The following is a 24,533-nucleotide window of genomic DNA, read 5'->3' as shown; positions in this document are numbered from 1 at the left end:
GTGATATGTTGTGTTGGATTTGCCCCAAACATAACGCTTTGTATTCAGGACATGAAGTAAATTTCTTTGCCACATTTTTTGCAGTTTTACTTTAGTGCCTTATAGCAAACACCATGCATGTTTTGGAATATTTTTATTCTGTACAGGCTTCCCTCTTTTCACTCTGTAATTTCCAGTAGGTTATTATTGTGGCGTAACTACAATGCTGTTGATCCGTCCTCAGTTTTCTCCTATCAAAGCCATTAAACTCTGTTTTAAAGTCACCATTTGCCTCAGTGAAATCCCTGAGCGCTTTCCTTCCTGTCTCTTTGTGGCGACTGGGTGTATTGACACACCATCTAAAGTGTAATTATTAACTTTACCATGCTCAAATGGATATTCAATGTCTACTTTTCAAATGTTTTACCCATCCACCAATAGTTGCCTTTCTTTGCGAGGCATTTAGAAAGAAAATTTCACTCACATTATGGGGTATTGTATGTAGGCAAGTGACTCTTTAATCTATTTTTAATTAAGGTTGTAACAACAAAATATAGAAAAAGTCAATACTTTCTGAATGCACTGTATCTCTGGTATTTCTCTCTGTTTCCTCCTCTGACAGCTAGACTCTGCTGTTTATGAGATCATCATAAACAGTGAGGTGACTTTCTTCTTACAGAAATTAACATTCAAATACTTTCCAGTTGAAACAGTTAAAAAAAACTTGCACTAACCAAATGTGCTAACTCCTCACAATTTGCAGAAGTCTTGTGACTTCTTGTTAAGAACAGATATTATTAGCTTGGGTGTGTGTGTGTGTGTGTGTGTGTGTGTGTGTGTGTGTGTGTGTGTGTGTGTGTTCAGGGTATTCAGGGTATTGTGCTGTTTCCTCACTCTATTCTGGATTTTTCTAGGTGATTGAGGAGTGGTTCAGCCACATGATGTTGCACAGAAAGAGAGCTGCTGTAGGCCCACAGGCTAGAGTACGGGCCGCTCCAGCACAGACCCCAGATACACACACATTAGGGACATAACGCTAAAATGTCTGTGTTCAAACCTCCCCTTATCAGAATCATTAGCTTTTCTCTGCTTAGTTTCAGCCACACATTACCCAACATCTATAGTTTCCTTCTTGCATTCAGTAGGCTTGGCTTCACAGTAGCTGTGGGGAAATGTTGACAGTAGTACCACCTGGTGGTCAGCACCATAGCTTGCTCTCCATTATCTGAAGATCCTCATCAGATTCCATTCGCTCTAGCTTTTTGGCATCAAAACCAGTTACACCGAACTGAAATGTGAGCCCATTTCAAAGATTCCTGGGCATGAAATGTAAATTACGTCAGCCATATCTCTGAATCTCAGAGTACAATCATCAGGTGAATATCATTAGACTGTTGTCATTCTCTATGGAAGCATGCCAGTGCTGACATCTCCTTTCTGGCACCTGTAATGTTATGCTAACATCATAGCAACATTCAGAGAGTGTTGAGTAGACTGGGAGTGTCAAAGTGTCATCACAACTATGTAACTATCTAAATGTTCTTCTTTATTTGTAACTTTTCATCCCATGTTGGGTCCAGAAATAGTCCCCAAAGCCAGAGAGGCCTCCACCCCGGCCAAAGCCTGGGCTCTCGGTAAAGGAACTGCCCCTCAAACCAGACTGGAAACCCCCTTACAGAGTCATGCCACGGCATAAAGTAGCTTACCTGTCTAAACTACCACTATATCAGTTAGAGGTCAACCGATTATGATTTTTCAACGCCGATACCGTTTATTGGAGGACCAAAAAAAAGCTGATGCCGATTAATCGGCCGATTTTTTGAAAATGTATTTATTTATTTGTAATAATGACAATTACAACAATACTGAATGAACACTTATTTTAACTTAATATAATACATCAATAAAATCAATTTAGCCTCAAATAAATAATGAAACATGTTCAATTTGGTTTAAATAATGCAAAACAAAGTGTTGGAGAAGAAAGTAAAAGTGCAATATGTGCCATGTAAGAAAGCTAACGTTTAAGTGCCTTGCTCAGAACATGGGAACATATGAAAGCTGGTGGTTCCTTTTAACATGAGTCTTCAATATTCCCAGGTAAGAAGTTTTAGGTTGTAATTATTATAGGAATTATAGGACTATTTCTCTCTATACGATTTGTATTTCATATACTTTTGACTATTGGATGTTCTTATAGGCACTTTAGTATTGCCAGTGTAACAGTATAGCTTCCGTCCCTCTCCTCGCTCCTACCTGGGCTCGAACCAGGAACACATCGACAACAGCCACCCTTGAAGCAGCGTTACCCATGAAGAGGAAGGGGAACAACTACTCCAAGTCTCAGAGCGAGTGACGTTTGAAACGCTATTAGCGTGCACCCCGCTAACTAGCTAGCCCTTTCACATCGGTTACACCAGCCTCATCTTGGGAGTTGATAGGCTTGAAGGGATGGGTATAATTTGTGGAACGTTCCAACAGGAATCTGTTCAAAAAAATGTAAAGTAAAAGGTTGCCAACCAACAATGCATACAAAGTAGCAACGCATACAAACCTAGCTAACTAGCTGCCGAATAGGCATCAACTCACCACCTAGCTTATTCTTAATGTTTGTCCATAGGCAACCAGAGTGAGGACAGACATTTTTCGGAATAAACGTAATGAGTGAAAAACGCAATGAAATAGACCACTCCCTACCCGGTATCTTATTCTGCCGCTATACAACTTTGTATGCGTTGTTTTTTGGCAACCTTGTTATTTACGAAGTTTTTGGAATAGATTCCCGTTGGAACGTTCCACAAATTATACCCACCCGGTTTGAAGTCATAAACAGCGCAATGCTTGAAGCACAGCGAAGGGCTGCTGGCAAAACATTTGAGTGAATGCTTACGAGCCTGCTGGTGCCTACCACCGCTCAGTCAGACTGCTCTATCAAATCATAAACTTAATTATAATATAATAAACACACAGAAATACGAACCTTAGGTCATTAATATGGTCGAATCCGGAAACTATCATCTCGAAAACAAAAGTTTTTCCTTTCAGTGAAATACGGAACCGTTCTGTATTTTATCTAACGGTCTAAATATTCCTGTTACATTGCACAACCTTCAATGTTATGTCATAATTACGTAAAATTCTGGCAAATTAGTTCGCAACGAGCCAGGTGGCCAAAACTGTTGCATATACCCTGACTCTGCATGCAATGAACGCTAGAGATGTGATACAATTTCATGTTAGCAGGCAATATTAACTAAATATGCAGGTTTGAAAATATATACTTGTGTATTGATTTTAAAGAAAGGCATTGATGTTTATGGTTAGGTACATTGGTGCAACGATAGTGCTTTTTTCGCAAATGCGCTTGTTAAATCAACACCCGTTTGTCGAAGTAGGCTATGATTTGATGAGAAATGAACAGGCCCCGCATCGATTATATGCAACGCAGGACACGTTAGATAAACTAGTAATATCATCAACCATGTGTAGTTAACTAGTGATTATGTTAAGATTGATAGTTTTTTATAAGATAAGTTTAATGCTAGCTAGCAACTTACCTTGGCTTCTTGCTGCCCTCGCGTAACAGGTAGTCAGCCTGCCATGCAGGCTCCTCGTGGAGTGCAATGTAAGGCAGGTGCGTTGGACTAGTAACCGAAGGTTGCAAAAATGAATCCCCCCAAGGCAGTTAACCCCCGTTCCTAGGCCGTCATTGAAAATAAGAATGTGTTCTTAATCTGACTTGCCTAGCTAAAGGTGTAAAAAATAAATACAAAAAATACAAAACAAAATTGTAAATTTTTTTTAAATAAAAAAATCGGCAAATCGGTGGCCAAAAATACCGATTACCGATTGTAATGAAAACTTAAAATCGTCCCTAATTAATCGGCCATTCCGATTAATCGGTCGACCTCTAATATCAGTTACTGTACTCCTGCAGTAGCCTAGTCTGTATCATGATAATAGGTCAAATCTACCACACACCCAAAACTGATTTGTGAAGGTACTGGAGGCAAAATGGAAACTGGAGAAACAGAAAAATGATCTGATGAAGGTTGACTGACCGAAAGCTTGGTTAATGTAAAAATAAATGTGCATTTCACTGGAAGTGTGCAGAGACGTTTTTCCTGTTTCTCCATAGCTTCTACATGGAAGCATATTCCTAATCCAATTTGATCTTATTCCATCTTTTTTATTTTTTTTTTCTCAGCCATTTCCTCCAAGAGTTGCACAGGTGTGCAGCTCGTGGATCCACCGGCCAGACAATACAGTCAACAGGACCGCAGATGGAACGGTCAGGCTGAAGTCAACCACTATGACCACTACCATGCCCAGCTGGATGCCATCCAGAGGAGATGCCCCCTCTTCCTACTCATCCTCATCCTCCTCTTTCTTCCCATCATCCTCCAGTGGTTCAGGAGAGACCTGTGGAGCACTCTGATGACAGAGAGAACCGTCCAGAACCTTATCAATTGTGAGTTCAGTCAAGCATAACCATAGAACAATTAAGTGTTCTTCAAGCCTAGTCCCTACGAGATACAGGGTTTGCAGGCATTTGTTAGTGTGTGTACGTTTGGCCTTCAGGGTGGCTGCTGCTTGTAATGAAACCCTCCAGAGGAGACAGGAGGCCAACCAGTACAAGCTAATGGCAGAGAAACAGCTGGAGGGTCTCAGGCTGTATTACACTTTAACAGTGGTTTGCTGGCTTCTGTTAAATACTAGAAAAACTGGATATGCTGCAGATATATGGTAACTAAAATCTGAATCTGACCCCGGAGCCTTCCTCTTTTGACCCACAGGGCCTGCGGCCCTCCACAGCAGACGCTGAGCAGTACCGACAGCCTGAGCAGGACCAAGGCGTTCTGCACACCCACACATACCCCACGTCAGGAGGCAGGATGGGCAGCAGGTAAAACTGAACAAGGTGTAGGAAAGTGACTGATTTGTTTATTTGTGAAGCATTCAGGTTCATATATGTGTAGTATCTGCGGCAGTTGCAGCACATCAGACAGCAATATGACAGAGAGCTGAAGTTGAGTTAAAGACAACATATTGACATTGTTTCTCTGTCATTCCCTATGCCCTACCACAACTACGTGATCTCTGCATCAGTGCTGTAAAGTATTTATGTAAAAATACTTTAAAGTAATTAAGTAGTTTTTGGGGGTTTATATTTTTGACAACATTTACTTCACTACATTCCTAAAGAATGTGCTTTTTACTCCATACATTTTGAATGCTCAGCAGGACAGAAAATGGTCCAATTCATACACTTAAGAAAACAACCGCCTCTGGCCTGGCGGACTCACTAAAACACAAATGCTTTGTTTGTAAACGATGTCTGAATATTGTAGTGTGACCCTGGCTACTCGTAAAAAAAAGCAAAAGTGTGCCGTCTGGTTGGCTTCATTGAAGGAATTTTTTAATTATTCACACTTTTACTACTTGTCACGGGTGTCGTTGTGTAGAGAGGACCAAGGCGCAGCGGGTTGCATGTTCATCATTATAATTTATTAAATAAATGTGAACACAGAAAAACAAAGAACGACAGTTTCACAGGCTAATACTCACAGCAGTGCAAAATACAACTACCCACAAAATACAAACAAAACCCATACCTATATATAGGACTCTCAATCAAAGGCAACTACAAACACCTGCCTCCAATTGAGAGTCCAACACCCAATTACCTAACATAGAAATGCTAAACTAGAGATAACATAGAAATACAGAACCCCAAAATAATGAAACAAACACCCTTCTAATCAAACCATCACCCCGAACCAACCAAAACGAATACCCTCTGCCACGTCCTGACCAAACTACAATACAACTAATACTGATCAGGACGTGACATTATACCCCCCCCCAAAGGTGCAGACCCTGGATGCACCTCAAAATAAAAATAAATAAACCCCTAACTAAAGGGAGGGAAGGGAGGGTGGCTGCCGTCAACGACGGCACCTGTGCTACACCCCCCCCAACCCACCTATACTGGAGATGGCTCAGGTTCTGGCCTACTGTCCTCCAGACTGTAGGCAGGCTTTCTTGACTCCGAACCGTAGACAGACTCACTCGGTTCCGGACGAGGCACTGTTGCCGGACACTATGGACGAGGCACTGGAAGCCTGATGCGTGGGGCTGGTAGTGGAGGTACCAGCCTGGGGACACGCACCTCCGGGCTAGTGCGAGGAGCGGGAACAGGCTGAGTTGGACTGGGCTGACTCACTGGAAGCTTGATGCGTGGTGCTGGTACTGGACGTGCCAGCCTGGAGACACGCACCTCAAGGCTAGTGCGTGTAGCGGGAAACACTGAACCGTAGAGGCACACTGGCGGTCTCAAGCGCAGGACTGGCGTCACCCCTACTGGCTGGATGCCCACTTTCCCCTGGCACATGCGGGGCGCTGGTACTGCACATACCAGCCTGAAAATACCCGGCCTCGTCACAGCACCCATCACCCCAAAGCACAGGACCTGTCCAGTCAATGGTTGTTTGGAAAAAACACGGGGATTTGGCTTGGGACTTAATCCTCGCCCAGCCAAACTACCCGTGTGCCCCCCCCAAAAAATTTATTGGGGCTGCCTCTCGTGCTCTACCTGCCTCCCAGGCAGGTTATCACATTGGTCCAATAATTGTTATCATGTCCAGTCAATTCTAGACTCCAATACCTCCAGCGACCAGGATGCCATCTCCTCCCGAGCGCGCTGCTTCCTATAGTCCACCCGTAATTCCCTTTGCTCATTTCTCCGCTGCTTGGTCCATTTTTGGTGGGTAGTTCTGTAACGGCTGTCGTCGTGAAGAGAGGACCAAGGCGCAGCGGGTTGCGTGCTCATCATATTAATTTATTAAATAAATGTGAACGCGAGAAAATCTAAAGAAGACAGTTTAACAGGCTATACTTACTACAGCAGTGCTAAAGACAACTACCCACAATTAACAAAACAAAACACATCCCTATATATAGGACTCTCAATCAAAGGCAACTACAAACACCTGCCTTCAATTGAGAGTCCAACACCCAATTACCTAACATAGAAAATACTAAACTAGAAAGAACATAGAAATACAAAAACATAGAACATAGAACATAACCCGGAAATAATAAATCAAACACCCTTCTAAACAAACCACCACCCCGAACCACATAAAACAAATACCCTCTGCCACGTCCTGACCAAACTACAATCACAAATAACCCCTATACTGGTCAGGACGTGACAGACGAATCATAAGGCGTGACCTACATCACAAGGCGCAGGCGGCGAGGCTTTGAGTTGAATATGGTGATGATTTCATCATAATCCAATGTATCTGTCAGTTCACGCTCAAGCGGTTCAGCCGGGCGCTTGTCATTGATGTGCGAAGATGATTTTTTATCCTAGTTGTTGTTGAGAAAAGTCTCTCCACACTGCATGATGTCATTGGAAGTGTGGCAATAATCCTTAATAACAGAGAGTTTATATTAGGGAAAATATCATCAGGGCAGCTGTCAAGTACACTCATTATGGAGGAAAAGTCACTCTTTCCCATGTTCATTTTGCGACTCAACTGCTGAATAAAAACAGTGAATTCAGCATCCTCAATTGATATTGCATAATGATCGCATTTGGTCTTCAGCTGCTCTTTAAGGCCGCAGGTTTGAGATTCGTTGGAAAAGGAGACTGCCGCTTGTATGATCCCATATGTGTCTTTTTGAAATCTTGAGTTTAACTCAGTAATCTATCTGTCTAGAATATTGTTCCAAAATTGCCTCAGGTCACTGTCACTCTTGATGCTGGATGTTTTCCCTAATGAAGTTGTGACTACACTGTCTGCCAATTTTACAGGCTGTTTTCGCTGCCGTGATGCGCTCACATCCCAATTACTAATATCATGCTTAACCATCATCTCTTCAGTTAGCTTGAGAACTTTATCAAAGTCTCCCCCTGAGTTATCTCTGAACGTAGAAAAGCTACTTTTGAGGATTTCAATTAAACCAATACAGTCCGTCACAGATAATGTAGAGCTTTGTAATCCCTTTGTAGCAAAATCAATCATGTCAAACAATTTACTAAACGTGACTAACAGGAATAAAAACGTCTTGTTCTGGATTTGTTGTAAGAGGGCATCGGCTTCTAATTTGGTTTGTCCACAAGCCTCTGAAAAATCTGCAAGAACCTCTAAAATGACATCTAGCAGTAACAGCACTTTACTCACTGACTCTGATGTTGAACTCCAACGGTCATCCATGGATCTTTCTAGCTCGATACATGGTTTATCGGGATGCAACTCTTTCTGTACCTCTATGAATCCAGCATGTCTGTGGGATCCACTCATAACTGTGTAGCTGGTTTACTGTGTCAAAAAAAGTACTGACATGTCCCGACACTTTTGCCGTGGTACACAGAACCAAATTCAAACGGTGGGAGTTGCAATGCACATATACCACTTGCTTAAATGTTTGCTTTAGTAGGACATGTACCCCTCCTCTGTTCCCTGACATGACTGAAGCGCCATCGAAACAAAAACCCACACACAGAGTGGGATCCAACTCCAGGGGTTGCAACACTTAAAGTATTTTACGAGAAATTCCTTATACAAACAAATCAGCGGATTCCATAAACCTAACAGCTCTTTCTTTAATCAGTCCACCATGAATGTATCGGATGCGCACCGCAATAAGTTCTCGTTTAGATTGATCTTTATATTGTTGGGTTTTATTTCACTTATTAGATGTGATGCATTACCATTTACAGTAGATGTAGGCCTAAGTATGAACGGACTGTAATGCACTAAGAGGTTTATATTGTATCAACATAGATTGAGCAACATATAATAGACATGACTAACTGGAGGGTTGCTGGCTAGTAGGAGTGTAGGCTGAGTAGACTCTTGACACACACACACACACACAATGCCTGGTTTTGGGGCCGCTCAAGGACAGGTGTACGGGAGGGGCTGGTAGAATGGAAGATAGCTGTAGCATAAAAACAGGCACTGTCCTTGAGTGTCTGACTCTCGGTTACACACACGAAGATAAGCTAGAAGACAACTATGCCTGGCAACAAAGATGCGTCTAGAGGCTGGGACCAGCCTGCACGCCAACGATAGGCTGGAGTAAGTCTAAACCACACCCAAGCCTCTACTATGACAGGCCCTCAGGGAGAGGGAACTACGTCTGTCAATAAGTATTTAAGGAAGAACTTATGATGTCATTTCAGTTCTCTGTTCTGCCCTGCGTGGTGACACAGTGAGCCCGTATATACGAAACATCATATTTACCATAAATGTGTTTGCATTAATTAAAGTACAAATAAATCTGAAGTTACTATGTGCTGACTATTTTGTTCTGATACCAGATCGAATTGACGCAACTTAACAATATTAATCTGCTAGTATGGCAAAATACGTGGAAGGCGCATAATGAACTTCATATTTTATCCTGCACAGTAACAATGATGCTGCACACTCCAGCAACTCGTTCTGAATTTCGCGGCTCATAAGCGTGGCATTGCGAGGTAAGACCCAGGCTCCCGGTGGCTACACCCTAATAAACTGCATGGTTTTCCGAGTCGTAGTGGAGGACCACACACATCATATCATTGTGACTCCAAGTTTACTTCGAAATGGTTTTTATATCAATATTTGCGCATACAGGCTTTTCCACCAACATTTCTCGCATAATTAATTTGAAGAGATAAAAAGATCCCACCATGCCAAACGAACAAATTATCTGTCATTATTTATACAATCCTGCCGAAACTGTTTCGATCACAGCTGTAGTGATTTGTTTATACAGTATGACTTTGCACGCATGGAAACGTGGTCATTGATATTAACAGAACAGACATATATTTTCAGCCCGAGCCACCAGACAGACACCCTACCTGCCCAGGTAAGACCAGGGGCTTAATGCCTTACTTTCACATAGAAATGTATTGTGTAGAAAAGATATGTCATGCACAAGAAATAACAATTTCAGCTCTATATATTACATTTCTATCTGCAACATTTAGGATATTGAAGGAACCTTGAGACAGATCATTCAGATGAACAGTCGGGAGAGGAGAGAACTACAGAGCACAAAGACAAGAAAGGAAAGGGGAGATATGTAGTCAGTTGTACAACTGAATGAATTCAACTGAAATGTGTCTTCCGCATTTAACCCAACCCCTCTGAATCAGAGAGGTTGGGGGGGGGCTGCCTACAGCCACGTCATCGGCGCCCGGGGAACAGTGGGTTAACTGCCTTGCTCTGGGGCAGAACGACAGGTCAAGTTAAATGATGAAGGGATTCAAGAGGATGAAGAGAAATAAGAGAAAATGGACAATAAAATAATAGTTTGTGATAAAAAAAAATCTGATTAAGAGGTAAAACATTCCATGTTACCATGTGGCCTGAGTATGTTCATTTCAACATGGTGCCTTACTTTGAATAATGATAGGGCTCTCAAGCATCTCACACTTGACCGTGTGCATGCATGGGTCTCTAGGAGCTTGACCCACTGAACAAGACTATGAGCTTCCAGGCAGGGGAGGAGCTGAGGCACAGGGATTGGTCCGGGCATGATTGGCGCAGGTTGAAGGCACGCCCAGGTCAGAGGTGAGGAAGAGGTGGGGCCAGGCAGCACCACAGACCCTACTGGACGCCCTGGCTGAGATGGACGTGTCATCAGTGTGTACCACCATGGCTGTGCCTGAACTGGGTGAGTGAGTGAGGGTACACCTGCACACACATTGTTGCAGTTCCAGTTTTGGCTGTAATTTAGTCTAAGTGCTCTAAAGGGTCAGTGCAGTACTCTCCTCTTAGCCCCAGGCACTGCAGAGGGAGAAGGGGAGGCTATAGGGGTGAGGAGACAGCCTGCTCCATGCCCTCTGCCAGGCTGCACTAACTACCACCCTGGACTCTCTACCCCACTACAGGGACAGATTTACAAAGACATCATTCTGTGCAGTCTTTATTACATATGAAAGAACTTCAACTATATGAGCCATGAAAGGTTTGGACAATGAATCAATTATCTTGCTTCCCTGCTTTCTTTTCTACCTCTTGGAACCCTTGACTGAGAATGGGGGAGCAGAGGGGCAGAAGAAAGAGAGGGAGGAGGATGGTAAATCAGATGTGGAAGTGGACAAGGAACGCCTGGAGCCCAGGTCGGATGACGACGACACGCGAGTTTGACGCTCGGCTGATACCCACACTGATACAAGGTTCTTGTTTCACAAAGGTCTGCCTGATGTCAGCTACGTAACCTTTACAAAACAGAGATTGTGTCATCAGTCAACAAAGACTGAGGACAATAATAAGCAAAAGCAGGAAAATTAGTGTTCATATTATTCTTTATTGTGAGACCATGACAAGACCTTGACCTAGGAAATGGATGCTTTTCTATGAAAGACAAAAGCCCTATCCTTATAATTTATCAACTGACTTGCATTTTATTTTTTTTTCCTTGGCTTAGACGCATCTTGCATTTTTCTAAACTGCAGGTTAAAGTTTTGACCAAGGGCTACCTATTCTTGCTACAGGTTAAAGTATAACATAAGCAAGCATTGACAAGATGTCAATTATTTGGGCATTGAAAATGTTTCGGTATCGTTGTTGCTTGGAGGAACTTTAAAGAGTAAATAAAAAATTATATACAAAGTACAACAAGTTTACGTTTAAGATTCAGACAAATTAACAATACATTTCCATTTTCCAAAATAAAGCATTGTTTGTATAATATCTACAATTCTGAGCCATAGTCCTATACAGAGCAAGAAAAAAATCAGTGAGAAAAAAAAAAGCACAATGTTTGATCCATCTGCCGTATTGGACTAGATATAAGGACCAAGTGCTTTTTGAGTGTAAACATCAATAGAATTTCCAGCAAGTCACTTCACTGGAACTCTAGCAAGACAGTGCAGGTTAAACAAGCATCCTTACTTATTTCTATGAATAAAGCCAGCAAAGCTCTGATAGACCATCAGTTTCCCAGCCAATCAGGCCTGTGAGTGCAGCAGAGAGGAAGGGTTTCAGTCTGTGAGGGGGGAGTGATTGGTTTTACCTCATCACTCCAGCTTTCCCATCAGAGATTCCATGGAAGACAGGAAGCTGGTGTCAAACTCCTGGTCGGAGAAACGGTCTACAGACCGTCGAGCATTGCGCCGGATCTCCAGCCGTGCCGACGGCGACAGTGCCAGGATGGTCTCCATGGCTGTAGCATAGCTGTCCTCGCTGTCGGCCAGGAAGCCAGTCTGCCCGCCCTCATAGGGAACCACAATGTCCAGCTTGGGGCCGCCGGACTTGTGAGCCAGGATGACTGTCCCTGCAGCCATACATTCTACCACACCTGAGACAGGAGAGAGAGGATGCAGAGAGTAGGACCTGGGATCAGATGAATAAGTTTGGAATGTACAACACTTCTCTTAAAAACAGAAGATAATAAGATGGTATAGATAAAAATTAATACCTATGCCAAAATGCTCATTCCACATGGTGTGCAGACCAATGGTGGCATCCACCAGCTCCCTCTTTAACTCGTCAAAGGGAACGTTAAGTTTAAACTCAACCCTTTCTGTCACACCCAGCTCCTGGCACAACCCCCTCAGCATCAGCACTCTATCATCATCCTCCTGGTTACGGCAGCCACCAATCAACACCAGCCTCAGAGAATCCCGCCCTCCTGGACCTACCCCTTTCCTGTCCAGAAGCTTCCGGAAGGCCCTAATCTGCAGCCGGTGGTCTTTCTCTGGTCGGAACTGCCCCACGGACACTATCGAATGGCACTTCCTGTCATCGAGCCCCTCCCCTTCCACCTCATCCTCCAATGGGATGTTGAGGAAGGAGCGGACGTCGCAGGGAGGGTAGACCACGCCGGTGCGGCTGGGTGCGCGCCACAGGGCTAGGATGTGGCCCAGTGTCCAGGTAGAGTTGACCATGACGACGTCGCTGCAGGAGCCAGCTAGGCCGTAGATCAGAGCGAAGGCACAGTAGTACATCACCTTGGCCATACTAAGAAGAGGGTTAGCAGAGATGTAGTCTGCATTGTTGAACCTGTTGGGATTATAGGAGGGAGTGTATCATCACAAATACTGCAGAGGCAAATCACAAGTTTGATAACAAAAACATAAACCAAACTATAAAAAAAATACATTTTCTGTGTCACAATAAGTAACCATATCAACATGCTTTATGCAATTAAAATAAACAGTTCCGACCTTGGGTTTCTCTCTCTCACCACAGACAGCATGTCAGTACTGACGGTGGGGTAGTGCACATAGCTGCCCACCCTGCATCCTCCCAGGTAGCGGAAGATGGGCAGAGTGAAGGCATAGCCCATGGAGTCCATATAGAGGTCTGGTACGAAGGCAGTGAGGGCCTCCCAGCCCAGGAACATTGAGCCCATGCTCTGCCCCAGCAGGGTGAAGTGGGGGTAGGAGCTAGCCTCCACCAGGAGACGGTTCTTCAGGAATATGAAAGTCACTGGATGAGGCAGCCTGATGTTGAAGCGTTGTTGGGCGCCCTCGAGGATCTGCTCCCCTGTCACCCCTTGGTCACCGCTATACACAACGAATAAAACATTTGGGTATCTACGGGAGGGAAGACACAGAAGAGAGGTTATTAAGCTCATGAGCACTCCACGAATGCATTAAAATCTAACTATAGGCTCAGACTGCGTAAACCTACCTATTCTGAAGCGCTCTGAGGGCACACCAGAGCACCCGCTCCCCACCCCCTCCTGCATTGCAGTAGGGGTGGAAGAAGGCCACAGTTGGGGAGCTGTTCTGAGCCAGGCGGGCTTTCCGACTCTTCTGCAGCCATATTCGGACACCCATGACGAGTAGAAACAGGAGCAGCGCCAGCACCAAGCTCAGATACACGCATGGCAGCACCATGGACCATAGTAATCTGTTTTCAAGACAAAAATAATTAAGGTTATACTACTAACTATAACACCATGGTGGCTGGCTGACTGGTTCTGAGTAGCTAGCCAACTAGGAATGTAACTCGTTTTTGACAATGGTTTGTCTATACAAATTACTCCGATTGTAAAATGTCTTCTCTTCATAGATATGGCTACTAACTAACGTTAGATAGCTATGACGGTCACTTCATTCTTTATTCATATCCAGTTTCTGTTGGCGAGAACTGTAACGTTAGACAGGTATCAGAAACAAAGCAGCATAATTTATTCATTGATTATTACCTGATTAAGTCACATAAGCACAGAGACAGATAGTCATGATGATGATCATGGCCAGCCATCTTGACAACACAACACAAACTTTGACACCGGAAGTGCTTGTAAAGCTTTCTCAAAAATATGTAGTTTCAGCCACCGTCATAAACTTCTACACTTTTTCTACAATTAATCTTCTTAAAATGTGATTTGAAACCGAACACCAACCGAAACCACACTGCTAACCTTAAAGTAAGACCAAAAAGCAAATGTTAATTTTCAAGAATTTATACGATATAGCCAATTTTGACTTTGCCGCTGTGGTAAATAACGTTAGTGATAGACCAAAGATGTTCGCCTCTTCCTGTAGCTGTCTGCTCCTTCTCTTCTTCTATGGTATTATGGCGGTCTGCAAACATACTCTAAGTTAGCGGTGCGTGCCTCCACCTACTGTGTGGGCTGTGTCTGCCAACTGTTCTGGAGTGTGAATTCACTAGCTTTTTATATTTGTATTTGTCATGGATTCCTGGGGTCCAGCAAAATTAAGACAGTTATACAATTTTAAAAACATTACAATACAGTCACAACCGATTTCATAACACATTAAGTGTGTGCCCTCAGGCCACTACTCTATTACCACATATCTACAAAATATCTACAAAATCCATGTGTACGTGTGTGTATAGTGCGGAGGTTATCGTGTGTTTGTATGCATGTGTCTGTGCCTATGTTTGTGTTGCTTCACAGTCCCCGCTGTTCCATAAGGTGCATTGTTATCTGTTTTATTAAATCAAATTTTACTGCTTGCATGAGTTACTTGATGTGGAATAGAGTTCCATGTAGTCGTGGCTCTATGTAGCACTGTGCGCCTCCCATAGTCTGTTCTGGACTTGGGGACTGTGAAGAGACCTCTGGTGGCATGTCTTGTGGGGTATGCATGGGTGTCTGAGCTGTGTGCCAGTAGTTCAAACAGACAGCTCGGTGCATTCAACATGTCAATACCTCTCACAAATACAAGTAGTGATGAAGTCAATCTCTCCTCCACTTTCAACCAGAAGAGATTTACATGATTATTATTAATGTTAGCTCTCTTGCTCCCCTGTTCTGAGCCAATTGCAATTTTCCTAAGTCTCTCTTTGTGGTACCTGACCACACGATTGAACAGTAGTCCAGGTGCGACAAAACTAGGGCCTGTAGGACCTGCCTTGCTGTTAAGAAGGCAGAGAAGTGCTTTATTATGGACAGACCTCCCTATCTTAGCTACTGTTGTATCAATATGTTTTGACCATGACAATTTACAATTCAGGGTTACTCCAAGCAGTTTAGTCACCTCAATGTGCTCAATTTCCACATTATTCATTACAAGATTTAGTTGAGGTTTAGTGAATGCTTTTAGTTTTTGAAATGTATGACTAACTTATTCCTTGCCACCCATTCTGAAACTAACTGCAGCTCTTTGTTGAGTGTTGCAGTCATTTCAGTTGCTGTAGTAGCTGAGGTGTATAGTGTTGAGTCATCCGCATACATAGACACACTGGCTTTACTCAAAGTCAGTGGCATGTTGTTAGTAAAGATTTTAAAAAGTAAGGGGCCTAGACAGCTGCCCTGGGGAATTCCTGATTCTACCTGGATTATGTAGGATAGGCTTCCATTAAAGAACACCCTCTGTGTTCTGTTAGACAAGTAACTCTTTATCCAAAATATTGCAGTGGGGTGTAATGCCATAGCACATACGTTTTTCCAGCGGCAGACTATGATCGATAATGTCAAAAGCTGCACTGAAGTCTAAAAAGACAGCCCCCACAATCTTTTTATTATCAATTTCTCTCAGCCAATCATCAGTCATTTGTGTAAGTGTTGTGCTTGTTGAATGTCCTTCCCTATAAGCGTGTTGAAAGTGTGTTGTCAATTTGTTTACTATAAAATAGCATTGTATCTGGTCAAACGCAATTTTTTTCCAAAAGTTTTCTAGGGGTTGGTAACAGGTTGGCCATTTGAGCCAGTAAAGGGAGCTTTACTATTCTTAGGTACTTTTGCTTCCCTCCAGGCCTGAGGACTCACACTTTCTAGTAGGCTTAAATTGAAGATATGGTAAATAGGAGTGGCAATATGATCCGCAGTAATTTTCCATCCAAGTTGTCAGACCCTGGTGGCTTGTCATTGTTGATAGACAAGAATAATTTTTTCACCTCTTCCACACTCACTTTACGGAATTCAAAATTACAATACTCATAATTTGGTCAGATAGACTTTGATGGGTCATCAGCGTTTGTTGCTGGTATGTCATGCCTAAATTTGCTAATCTTGCCAATGAAAAAAATCATTAAAGTAGTTGGCAATACCAGTGGGTTTTGTGATGAATGAGCCGTCTGATTCAATGAATGATGGAGCAGAGTTTGCCTTTTTGCCCAAAATTTCATTGAAGGTGCTCCAAAACCTTTTACTATCATTCTTTGTCATTTATTTCATAGTGTAGTTTCTCCTTTTTATTCAGTTTAGTCACATGATTTATCAATTTGCAGTGTTTGCCAATCAGTTGTGCAGCCAGACTTATTTGTCATTACTTTGGCCTCATCGCTCTCAACCATACATCTTCTTCTCTTTTTCTTCTAAGGTTTTATAGCGTACCACAACTAATGTTGTATTGCCGCCACAACCTGGATGGGGGTAAAAAAAAGTATTTTAAAAATGCCATTACACTACGTATAAAAAAGAGTTACAAAACTCGTCTCACTCCTTCAGTCATTCAAAAAACAATTTGTCAAGCTATCTGTTGAGGTGCATGTCTGTGATTGGTCCATATTTCGTTTGTTTAAATAAGTCAGACTTAAAGCGATACACACTACTTGATGGCTGAAATAGTTGAACACAACTAGCATTCAGAAATACTTTATTTTAATTGGAGGTCAATGGAAAATTTAAAGACATTAAAAGTGCCATAATTATGGGAGTTTTCACATGCGCTTGCTGTGCAAAATAAATGTTTTGCAGACAACTACTCAAGGCTATATAAAGACAGTGACATCAGTAAACATTATGGTAAGGTTACAATTTGGCACAAGATTAGTAGAGCTGATGAGATAGATATTCAGAGGTCTTTGGCTACTAAGGCCAAGATACAGTAGCCTCAGTATTGGTTCCTTCATAGTCATGTTAGTTGTTCACTATTGTGAGTTGTGTCTTCTCCATACAGAAGACTGGAGAGACTCTTGGTCTGGTTCTTGAAGTTCCAGTGGCATGCTGGGGTGCAGGCATAGAAGATGAAGGGCACCCTGTGTAGTCCGAAGATATTGTAGCAGGGCCGGATCACCTTGAGTCCAGGTCCGTACATAGGACCCCTACAGCAGTCACACACACCCACCCTGGGGAAACAAAAAAAAACACACACACTATCAATGAAACAGTCAACTCTTTTACCTTAAAAAAACCAACAACATGGAGTTCATCCTTTATACTGTGTATTTATTTAGTTGAATCTGATCAGGGTCGTGTAAATAGGCTACCTGCTAAGGGCCATCTGTGCCTCAGGGGGAAGGCTGGCGTAGCGCAGACAGGTGTCTGTGAGAGAGAGGGTCATAGTGGCTGAGTGTTGCAGATCCTGGGGAGAGTTCCAGCTGCAGCTCTTCCAAAAGTAGGGGTGCATGTAGTTGTTGGAGATCCTGAGCTGGTTGAGGGAGAGGCGCAGGGCCCCACAGGGCAGGCCAGGCAGCTGGTTCCCCTCCACATTCAGGTACTCCAGAGTCCTGCACACAGAGGTGTTCTGTTACATTTAAATAATAACACAAGGTGGGTATTATACAAAGGTGGTGATGGTCATGGTCTTTGCAGGCTTACTACCTACTCTAGACTGTACCTGAGTTTTCTGATGTCATTTGTTAGGGATGAGAGGAGGTTGTAGGATACGTCTAGAAACTGCAGGGTGGGCAGCTGGTACAGCCTGTAGGTAGGACCAACAGCACAGGACTCAGATCTGGGAGACCGACAGAGACTTCTAACAGCAGGGTAGGTTTATAACACTGTGTATAACAAGTTCCCAACCATGTAGCGCCCCCTTGTGGCTTACTCTGACGGCAGGGAGGTGATCTTGCAGAAGGAGATGACAAAGGTTTTGAGCCTGGTGAGTCTGTGGATGCCGGTAGGAATCTCCTCTATGGGGTTGTCTCTCATCTTCAGCACCTCCAACTGCGTGAGCTCATACACCTGTTTAAAGAGAGAGAGGGGAAGAGATATTTGGAAGTTGTCTTGCCATGGAATTGCAATGACATTTTGCAACATGCTTTCAAAACCCCCTTTTCAGATAAATAGGCTCTAAAACAGGGTTCCCCAACTGGCGGCCTGCGGGCCTAATTTGGCACACGGGTGATTTTATTTGTCCCCCCAACTTTTCAGAGCATTTTTTTTTTTTTATTGTTGGACATAAAAGACCGTAACAACACCAGCAAATCAGCTCCAAGTGATCTCCAAGTGAAATCTGTTTCAAAGTATTCCGAAACATAATAGAGAGATATACTGTATGTGATCACATACAAATTTAAGCAAGGTTTGAAATTATTTGTTTTAGTCAAATATCTAGTTGATGATCACTGCTCTAAAATTACCCCAATATATTGGTAAGATAATGCTCATGGTTTGCCTCAGTTCATAAGGCATCTCACCTCCACTGGGAAGATAGTGAAGTCATTGAATGACAGGTTGAGGTAGAGCAGGCTCTGGGCCAGAGGAGTCAAATCAGGAAGCAGGGCAATGAAGTGGGCCTGAGAAAACACACAGTAAATCCCTCAGTCAAGGTTCAGAGAAAAAGGGAAGCTCTAGCTTACATATTTCTCTTCAACTTCCTGTTATGCTACATTTGAGAAACAGCTGTTTCATTTACTTTTAATGATAGTCAGAATAAGTGATGTCTGTGTTTCTGTCGCGCTCAATAATGCTGCCAAGAGTCTGAGAACAAAGGTTTTCAATACATAAGGAATAAATTACAAAACAATAAGAAAAGGATACATAAATAATTGGCAAAGAGACTTGTAGAATTTGACACACACCCACACAAACACACACACAGTAAGCAACACACAGCACCTTCAGGGTGAGTGCCTTGCCCCCCTCCGTCAGACAGTCCAGTATGGCCAACTCAGATGGGTTGATGGCCTCTCCAGAGTGCCTGAACGGGGAGTGGGTCCGCCGAGAGCCCTGGAAGTGCTTGGTCGTCACAGAGTTCAGGATCACCTCCGTTCCTGCTCAAAGGAAAAGTTGATTTATTTGCTACAAGAAAAACAGAACTTGGCTTTGTACAAACAACTCAATAGTGTTAGTTTTGTTATAGTAAGTCAGAAGGCAAACATGTTCTTGCCTAGGTATAGATTTTCCTGTTTCTGAACAGCTTGTCTTTCCCTTGGGGGTACCCAGATCGCCACAGATTTCTGTTCAGACCTGCAGGTCCCATCTCCCAAACAGCTCCGCCGACACATCATCTGAGTTTGCACCTCCATACGGATCAATGCTGCCAGCTCTTATCAGATAACACACACAATACGCATGAAGAAACAGTACACCACTGTAACTTACACAAGCAAGCATCCTTGTCACACAATACTCACTAAATAATACACTAGTACTGGTGCATAATGAACACACCACAATCTGGATTATAGCCTACTACAATGGTAGGTAATCTTTTAACATATTATATGCAGTATGTACCGCATATGATTTGCTTCTGTGGGATCCTGGTCTTGGCCTCTGGCAATTTCTCAGTGGACATCAGCTGCTTGGACACCTCAGTCTGTTGCCCTTTGTGCAGCTCCATCAGGAAAAGCCCAACCAGCTTCCTGTAGTTGCAGCGAGAGAGGGCCACTTTCTTCAGGCCCTCTAGTGACTGAGCCCCACAGCCGCCATTAGGGTCCCGCAGAAAGTCATTGAAGCTAAAGCTAGGGGGAAAAGGGATGTATCTGGGGTCTGTCTTGAGGAGGTCGAGGAGGGGGATTTTGGGGAGAGTGCGTGGCGGTTTACAGGGGAAGCCCTCAATTATTTTAGGTACTAGCATGGATGGGACCGAGGTCAGGGGAGTGGGAGCTGCCCTAAAGGCTGCAGGGTCATAGTCCCAAAGAGGAAGCATGTGGCAGCTTGACTCACTCCGCTCGGTGGCACTGTCCTTCAGATCCCTTCTCTCTGTTGAGGGCAATGAGTCTATGATTGTACCTGGAAGAAACAAATGCAAGTTTCCCATGGCACTTTAACAGTTGGATCAAACGTAGATAGTGCTGTCCAACATTTTTGTTATTTTTCGTTTTTTAAACAACTAATTGACCAACGATTCAATTATTTGAATTCCATTTAATTAATTTGTATTCTGTGAGCTCAATGCGCACATTGCACAGTCTCTCTAGAGATAAATCAGATCCAGCCTGTGTGATGTTGTACGGAGTTGTAGTTTCCAACAGGCCAATATTCTCCATAGTTTAGCTCATAAAACATGGTAATTAACTACAATGACCATAATCCATTGCACATCTGCTTGTCCAGTCTGTGTTTCTTTTACAAATGCGCAATTGTGTGGGGATATAAAGAGCAGTTATTGTTCGCAAGGTATCTCTACCTGAAAATACATGACCTAAGTGATTAATAGTTGGTATTCAGCAGACATAAAAGTATGCCTTATTTACTTTGAAGAACGACAAAATAGTGATTTTGTCAGAAAGCATAGGCAGCAGTGAAAACAAATGTGATTTACACAACTGAAATATTTTATTAAAATAAAGTAATGTGAACAAATGGTAAATAAGTGATAAGCAGTAATGGGCAGTCACTACCATCATGGGACTTTAATTCATTGTTTTATTCTGTGCTGTTACAGCATTCAACCCAATTAATCGGAATCAAAAACATTATTTTTGAATAATCAAACCCGAAACCGAACCGACCTCAAAAAGCACTAATCGCTGAGCACAAAACATAGATGAAGGAGGATAAGAATGGCATGCTTCCTGCTAATTGTCTATATCATTTCTATAGTTATCAAGTGCAATGAGACATGCTAAATGAAGGTAATGTAACCCAGGGATTGACAAGCACTTGCCCACCAAATCAGGAATATTTTTTGGTTGCCCGAAGATTATTATCACTTGCCCGAAAATGTTAATTCGCTTTTTACATGCATAAGTGTCATATATTGCCTGCCTTTCACCTACACATAGGGGAGAAATAAGAAAGATCAGTACCGTAATTCTTTGTATTCTGGTTGTTCTCAGAGGAGGCTCAATTTGCCCGACTGCCTTAAATTGTCTGTCTTTCGGAATGTTCTTGCAATATTCTCATAAAACGTGTCTAGAAAATGAATATTGTATATTCTGAGAACATGGCAACCATGTCCTGTGTATGTTTGGTGGGACGTTGATGGAATATTCTCCTACCCTGAAAAAAACTGGGCACATGAATGTTCTTGCAACGTTCCATAAAACGCATCAAGAACATTAATGTACACTGAACAAGAATATAATCGCAACATGTAAAGTGTTGGTCCCATGTTTCATGGGCTGAAATAAAAGATCCCAGAAATGTCCCACATGCACAAAAAGCTAATTTCTCTTAAATGTTGTGCACAAATTAGTTTACATCCCTGTTCGTGAGAATTTTCTCCTTTGCCAAGATAATCCATCAACCTGACAGGTGTGGTATACCAAGAAGCTGATTAAACAGCATGATTATTACACAGATGCATCTTGTGCTGGGGACAATAAAAGGCCACTCTAAAATGTGAGGTGACTGCAGGAATGTCCACTAGAGCTGTTACCAGAGAATTTAATGTTTATTTCTCTGGTAAACTGCCTCCAATGTCGTTTTAGAGAATTTGGCAGTACATCCAACAGGCCTCAACCACAGACCACGTGTAACCACGCCAACCCAGAACCTCTACATCCGGCTTCTTCACCTGCAGGATCATCTGAGACCAGCAACCTGGACAGCTGATGAAACTGTGGATTTGCACAACCGAAGAATGTCTGCACAAACTGTCAGAAACCGTCTCAGGGAAGCTCATCTGCATGCTTGTCATCCTCACCAGGGTCTTGACCTGACTGCAGTTTGGCGTCGTAACCGACTTCAGTGGGCAAATGCTCACCTTCGATGACCTCTGGCACGCTGGAGAAGTGTGCTCTTCATGGATTAATCCCGGTTTCAACTGTACTGGGCAGTTGTGTGGGCGAGTGGTTTTCTGATGTCAACGTCGTGAACAGAGTGCGTTATGGTATGGGCAGGCATAAGCTACGGACAATGAACACAATTGCATTTTATTGATGGCAATTTCAATGCACAGAGATACCATTACCTCATGTTTCAGCATGATAATGCACAGCTCCATGTCGCAAGGAACTATACAAAATTCCTGGAAGCTGAAAATGTCCCAGTTCTTCCATGGCCTGCATACTCACCAGAAATGTCACCCATTGAGCATGTTTGTGATGCTCTGGATCGACGTGTATGACAGCGTGTTCCAGTTCCGCCAATATTCAACAATTTCGCACAGCCATTGAAGAGAAGTGGGACAACATTCCACAGGCCACAATCAACAGCCTGATCAACTCTATGCAAAGGAGATGTGTTGCGCTGCATTAGGAAAATGGTGGTCACACCAGATACTGACTGGTTTTCTGATTCAAAGTATCTGTGACCAACACTTACATATCCGTATTCCCAAGCATATGAAATCCATAGATTAGGGGCTAATGAATTTATTTAAATTGATGTATATGAACTCTAACTCAGTAAAATCTGAAATTGTTGCATGTTGCTTTTAGATTTTTGTTCAGTGTATATTCTGAGAACATTGCAACCACGTTCTAGATAAGTTCTGCTTGACATTAAAGGAACATTCTCCTAACTTTAACACAAAAACATTGCTAATATAGATAGAATGCTGTTCCCCTAACTAACAGAAAACTGGACACTCAAACATTAGGGGAACATTGGGGGTAACATTACAAAAACGTTCCCTCTCCCTGGAATTATCAACTGGGCAGAAAGATCAGTTTTAAGCTGCTGGAATGACTTTTCAGTTTCACTTTTTTGTATCGTCCAATGGGGCAACCTCTGAGCCGGTTGAATTTGCGGAACTGCTCAATTCACTTGTCCCAGGAAATAGGGCAATCCCTGTATTCAACCCCTGTATTACAATCCCTGTAACCTACCTGAAAGTATAGGCGAAGGAAGTGATTTCACAATGGGGGGAATCTTTTTAGGGGGCAAAGGCCTCCGAAGAAGCCTTGCACGTTCTGATGGCATAGCGACTCCACGGTGAAAGCTTCTATTTCCTGGCAAAAAGTACAGTAGCTAAGTTTACTGTATACATTTACAGTTGCATAAATGTCTGACAATGACACCGATCTTCATGAGGAGGGTGCAGGCTAATCAGAGGGAGCAAAACTGGCAAGCCTAGTTGTTGACAACATTAAGAAAGCAGAGAGCTAAGCTAACCAACCACAAACAACCAGTCATATAATAATAGCAACCAGTAGCCATGAATCTACCAAATAATGACATTTGAAACACGTTCAATATAAACATTACATTCTTAATTTCACATTTAGTTAGCTAGCTAGCTTAGCTCCATCATATTGTCCCTTTTTGGAGGCAAACTTACCGCTGAGATTTCCCTGGCCTCTATGTAAGTGGTGGAGAGTCGACCTCCCGATTCAGCAGAGCCCTTGGCAACCGCCATAACAACCGTCAAACAAATCAAGAGTCTGAGTCAAATTGGGTGCATGCATATAATTCAGTTAAGAATGAAAATAGTAATTTAATAGGATATCTATGTATGCTTGATTGTCTACTACACTAGAGTATGCAGGGTTGGGTAGGTTACTTTCTAAATGTAATCCGTTACAGTTACTACTTACCTGTCCAAAATTGTAATCAGTAACGTAGATTAGCCAAACTCAGTAATGTAATCTGATTACATTCAGTTTCTTTTAGATTACTTTCCCCTTAAGCATTAGAAGAAGACAAAAATGTATGTTACCAATTGAACGACATCTATTGCAGGATAAATCAAGTTAAAGTTTACATAGCTGGCCATATATGGATGTTACATTTTACTTTATGGTTATGTAGGCTTCTTCTAACCCATCGCTTTTTACTACATATAATAATACGATTAAATTGTAATTTTACATTAAAAACCAAAGTCTTTCAGAATTCCAGTCATTTCAATAAATATTATACCCCTTGATCTTCAAGAATAGGACTTGGAAATATGGAAGTATAGATTAGCCAAATTGTTTTACCTGAGCATAACCAGAAAACTAAGGACTTATTATCCAGCCCTACTCTGTTGTTTATGATTTGTTGTCATGGAGGACTGATTGGGCTCATTGATTCGAGTTGAAAAATAAATGCTGTGCCCATGGTATGGCATGCTTTGA

The 24,533-nt window shown here is 42.6% G+C and overlaps 2 protein-coding genes and 1 long non-coding RNA gene across 5 annotated transcripts; 1 reads left to right on the top strand and 2 right to left on the bottom strand.

Moving 5' to 3' along the window:
* The first annotated feature begins 9,204 nt into the window (after nucleotides 1-9,204).
* LOC106586489 (uncharacterized) lies at nucleotides 9,205-10,122 on the top strand. The gene is made up of 3 exons (XR_001324204.2): nucleotides 9,205-9,475; nucleotides 9,819-9,852; nucleotides 9,974-10,122. It is a non-coding gene; the product is annotated as an uncharacterized lncRNA (long non-coding RNA).
* Nucleotides 10,123-11,278: 1,156 nt separating this feature from the next.
* On the bottom strand, nucleotides 11,279-14,486 carry LOC106586488 (GDP-Man:Man(3)GlcNAc(2)-PP-Dol alpha-1,2-mannosyltransferase). The gene is made up of 5 exons (XM_014173857.2): nucleotides 14,149-14,486; nucleotides 13,629-13,850; nucleotides 13,160-13,531; nucleotides 12,412-12,995; nucleotides 11,279-12,291 (listed from the first exon to the last, which is right to left on the bottom strand). Exons 1-5 carry the CDS (start codon nucleotides 14,205-14,207, stop codon nucleotides 12,011-12,013), a joined length of 1,518 nt encoding a protein of 505 aa, XP_014029332.1. The 5' UTR covers nucleotides 14,208-14,486; the 3' UTR covers nucleotides 11,279-12,010.
* A 2,508-nt stretch (nucleotides 14,487-16,994) lies between these two features.
* On the bottom strand, nucleotides 16,995-23,844 carry lrrc63 (leucine rich repeat containing 63). Of its 3 annotated transcripts, none has more exons than XM_014173854.2 (10): nucleotides 23,753-23,844; nucleotides 23,301-23,423; nucleotides 19,819-20,316; nucleotides 19,469-19,627; nucleotides 19,198-19,352; nucleotides 18,777-18,875; nucleotides 18,185-18,321; nucleotides 17,975-18,058; nucleotides 17,625-17,864; nucleotides 16,995-17,483 (listed from the first exon to the last, which is right to left on the bottom strand). In XM_014173854.2, the coding sequence occupies exons 2-10, from the start codon at nucleotides 23,392-23,394 to the stop codon at nucleotides 17,270-17,272; spliced, it is 1,680 nt and encodes a 559-aa protein (XP_014029329.1). In that variant the 5' UTR covers nucleotides 23,395-23,423; nucleotides 23,753-23,844; the 3' UTR covers nucleotides 16,995-17,269. The 3 variants fall into 3 exon arrangements, with proteins under 3 accessions (XP_014029329.1, XP_014029330.1, XP_014029331.1); XM_014173855.2 differs by having other exon boundaries at nucleotides 23,301-23,416; nucleotides 23,753-23,830; XM_014173856.2 differs by lacking the exon at nucleotides 23,301-23,423 and having other exon boundaries at nucleotides 23,753-23,834.
* Nucleotides 23,845-24,533: the final 689 nt, after the last annotated feature.

This window comes from Salmo salar, chromosome ssa25, assembly GCF_905237065.1.
Source record: "Salmo salar chromosome ssa25, Ssal_v3.1, whole genome shotgun sequence".
NCBI classification, from domain to species: Eukaryota; Metazoa; Chordata; class Actinopteri; order Salmoniformes; family Salmonidae; genus Salmo; species Salmo salar.
Note: the sequence above shows the minus strand (reverse complement) of the source record. Positions and strands in the feature narration are given on the sequence as shown.

What these genes read in the sequence shown, in the direction of transcription:
- LOC106586488 (XM_014173857.2), bottom strand. Translation starts at nt 14,207, where the DNA reads ATGGCTGGCCATGATCATCATCATGACTATCTGTCTCTGTGCTTATGT. An exon ending in CTCAGAGCGCTTCAGAATAG is followed by an intron (nt 13,532 to 13,628) that starts GTAGGTTTACGC and finishes TCCCTCCCGTAG; the next exon opens with ATACCCAAATGTTTTATTCG. An exon ending in GAATGAGCATTTTGGCATAG is followed by an intron (nt 12,292 to 12,411) that starts GTATTAATTTTT and finishes CTCCTGTCTCAG; the next exon opens with GTGTGGTAGAATGTATGGCT.
- lrrc63 (XM_014173854.2), bottom strand. Translation starts at nt 23,394, where the DNA reads ATGCCATCAGAACGTGCAAGGCTTCTTCGGAGGCCTTTGCCCCCTAAA. An exon ending in GCAAGGCACTCACCCTGAAG is followed by an intron (nt 18,876 to 19,197) that starts GTGCTGTGTGTT and finishes GTGTTTTCTCAG; the next exon opens with GCCCACTTCATTGCCCTGCT. An exon ending in TCACTATCTTCCCAGTGGAG is followed by an intron (nt 18,322 to 18,776) that starts GTGAGATGCCTT and finishes CTCTTTAAACAG; the next exon opens with GTGTATGAGCTCACGCAGTT.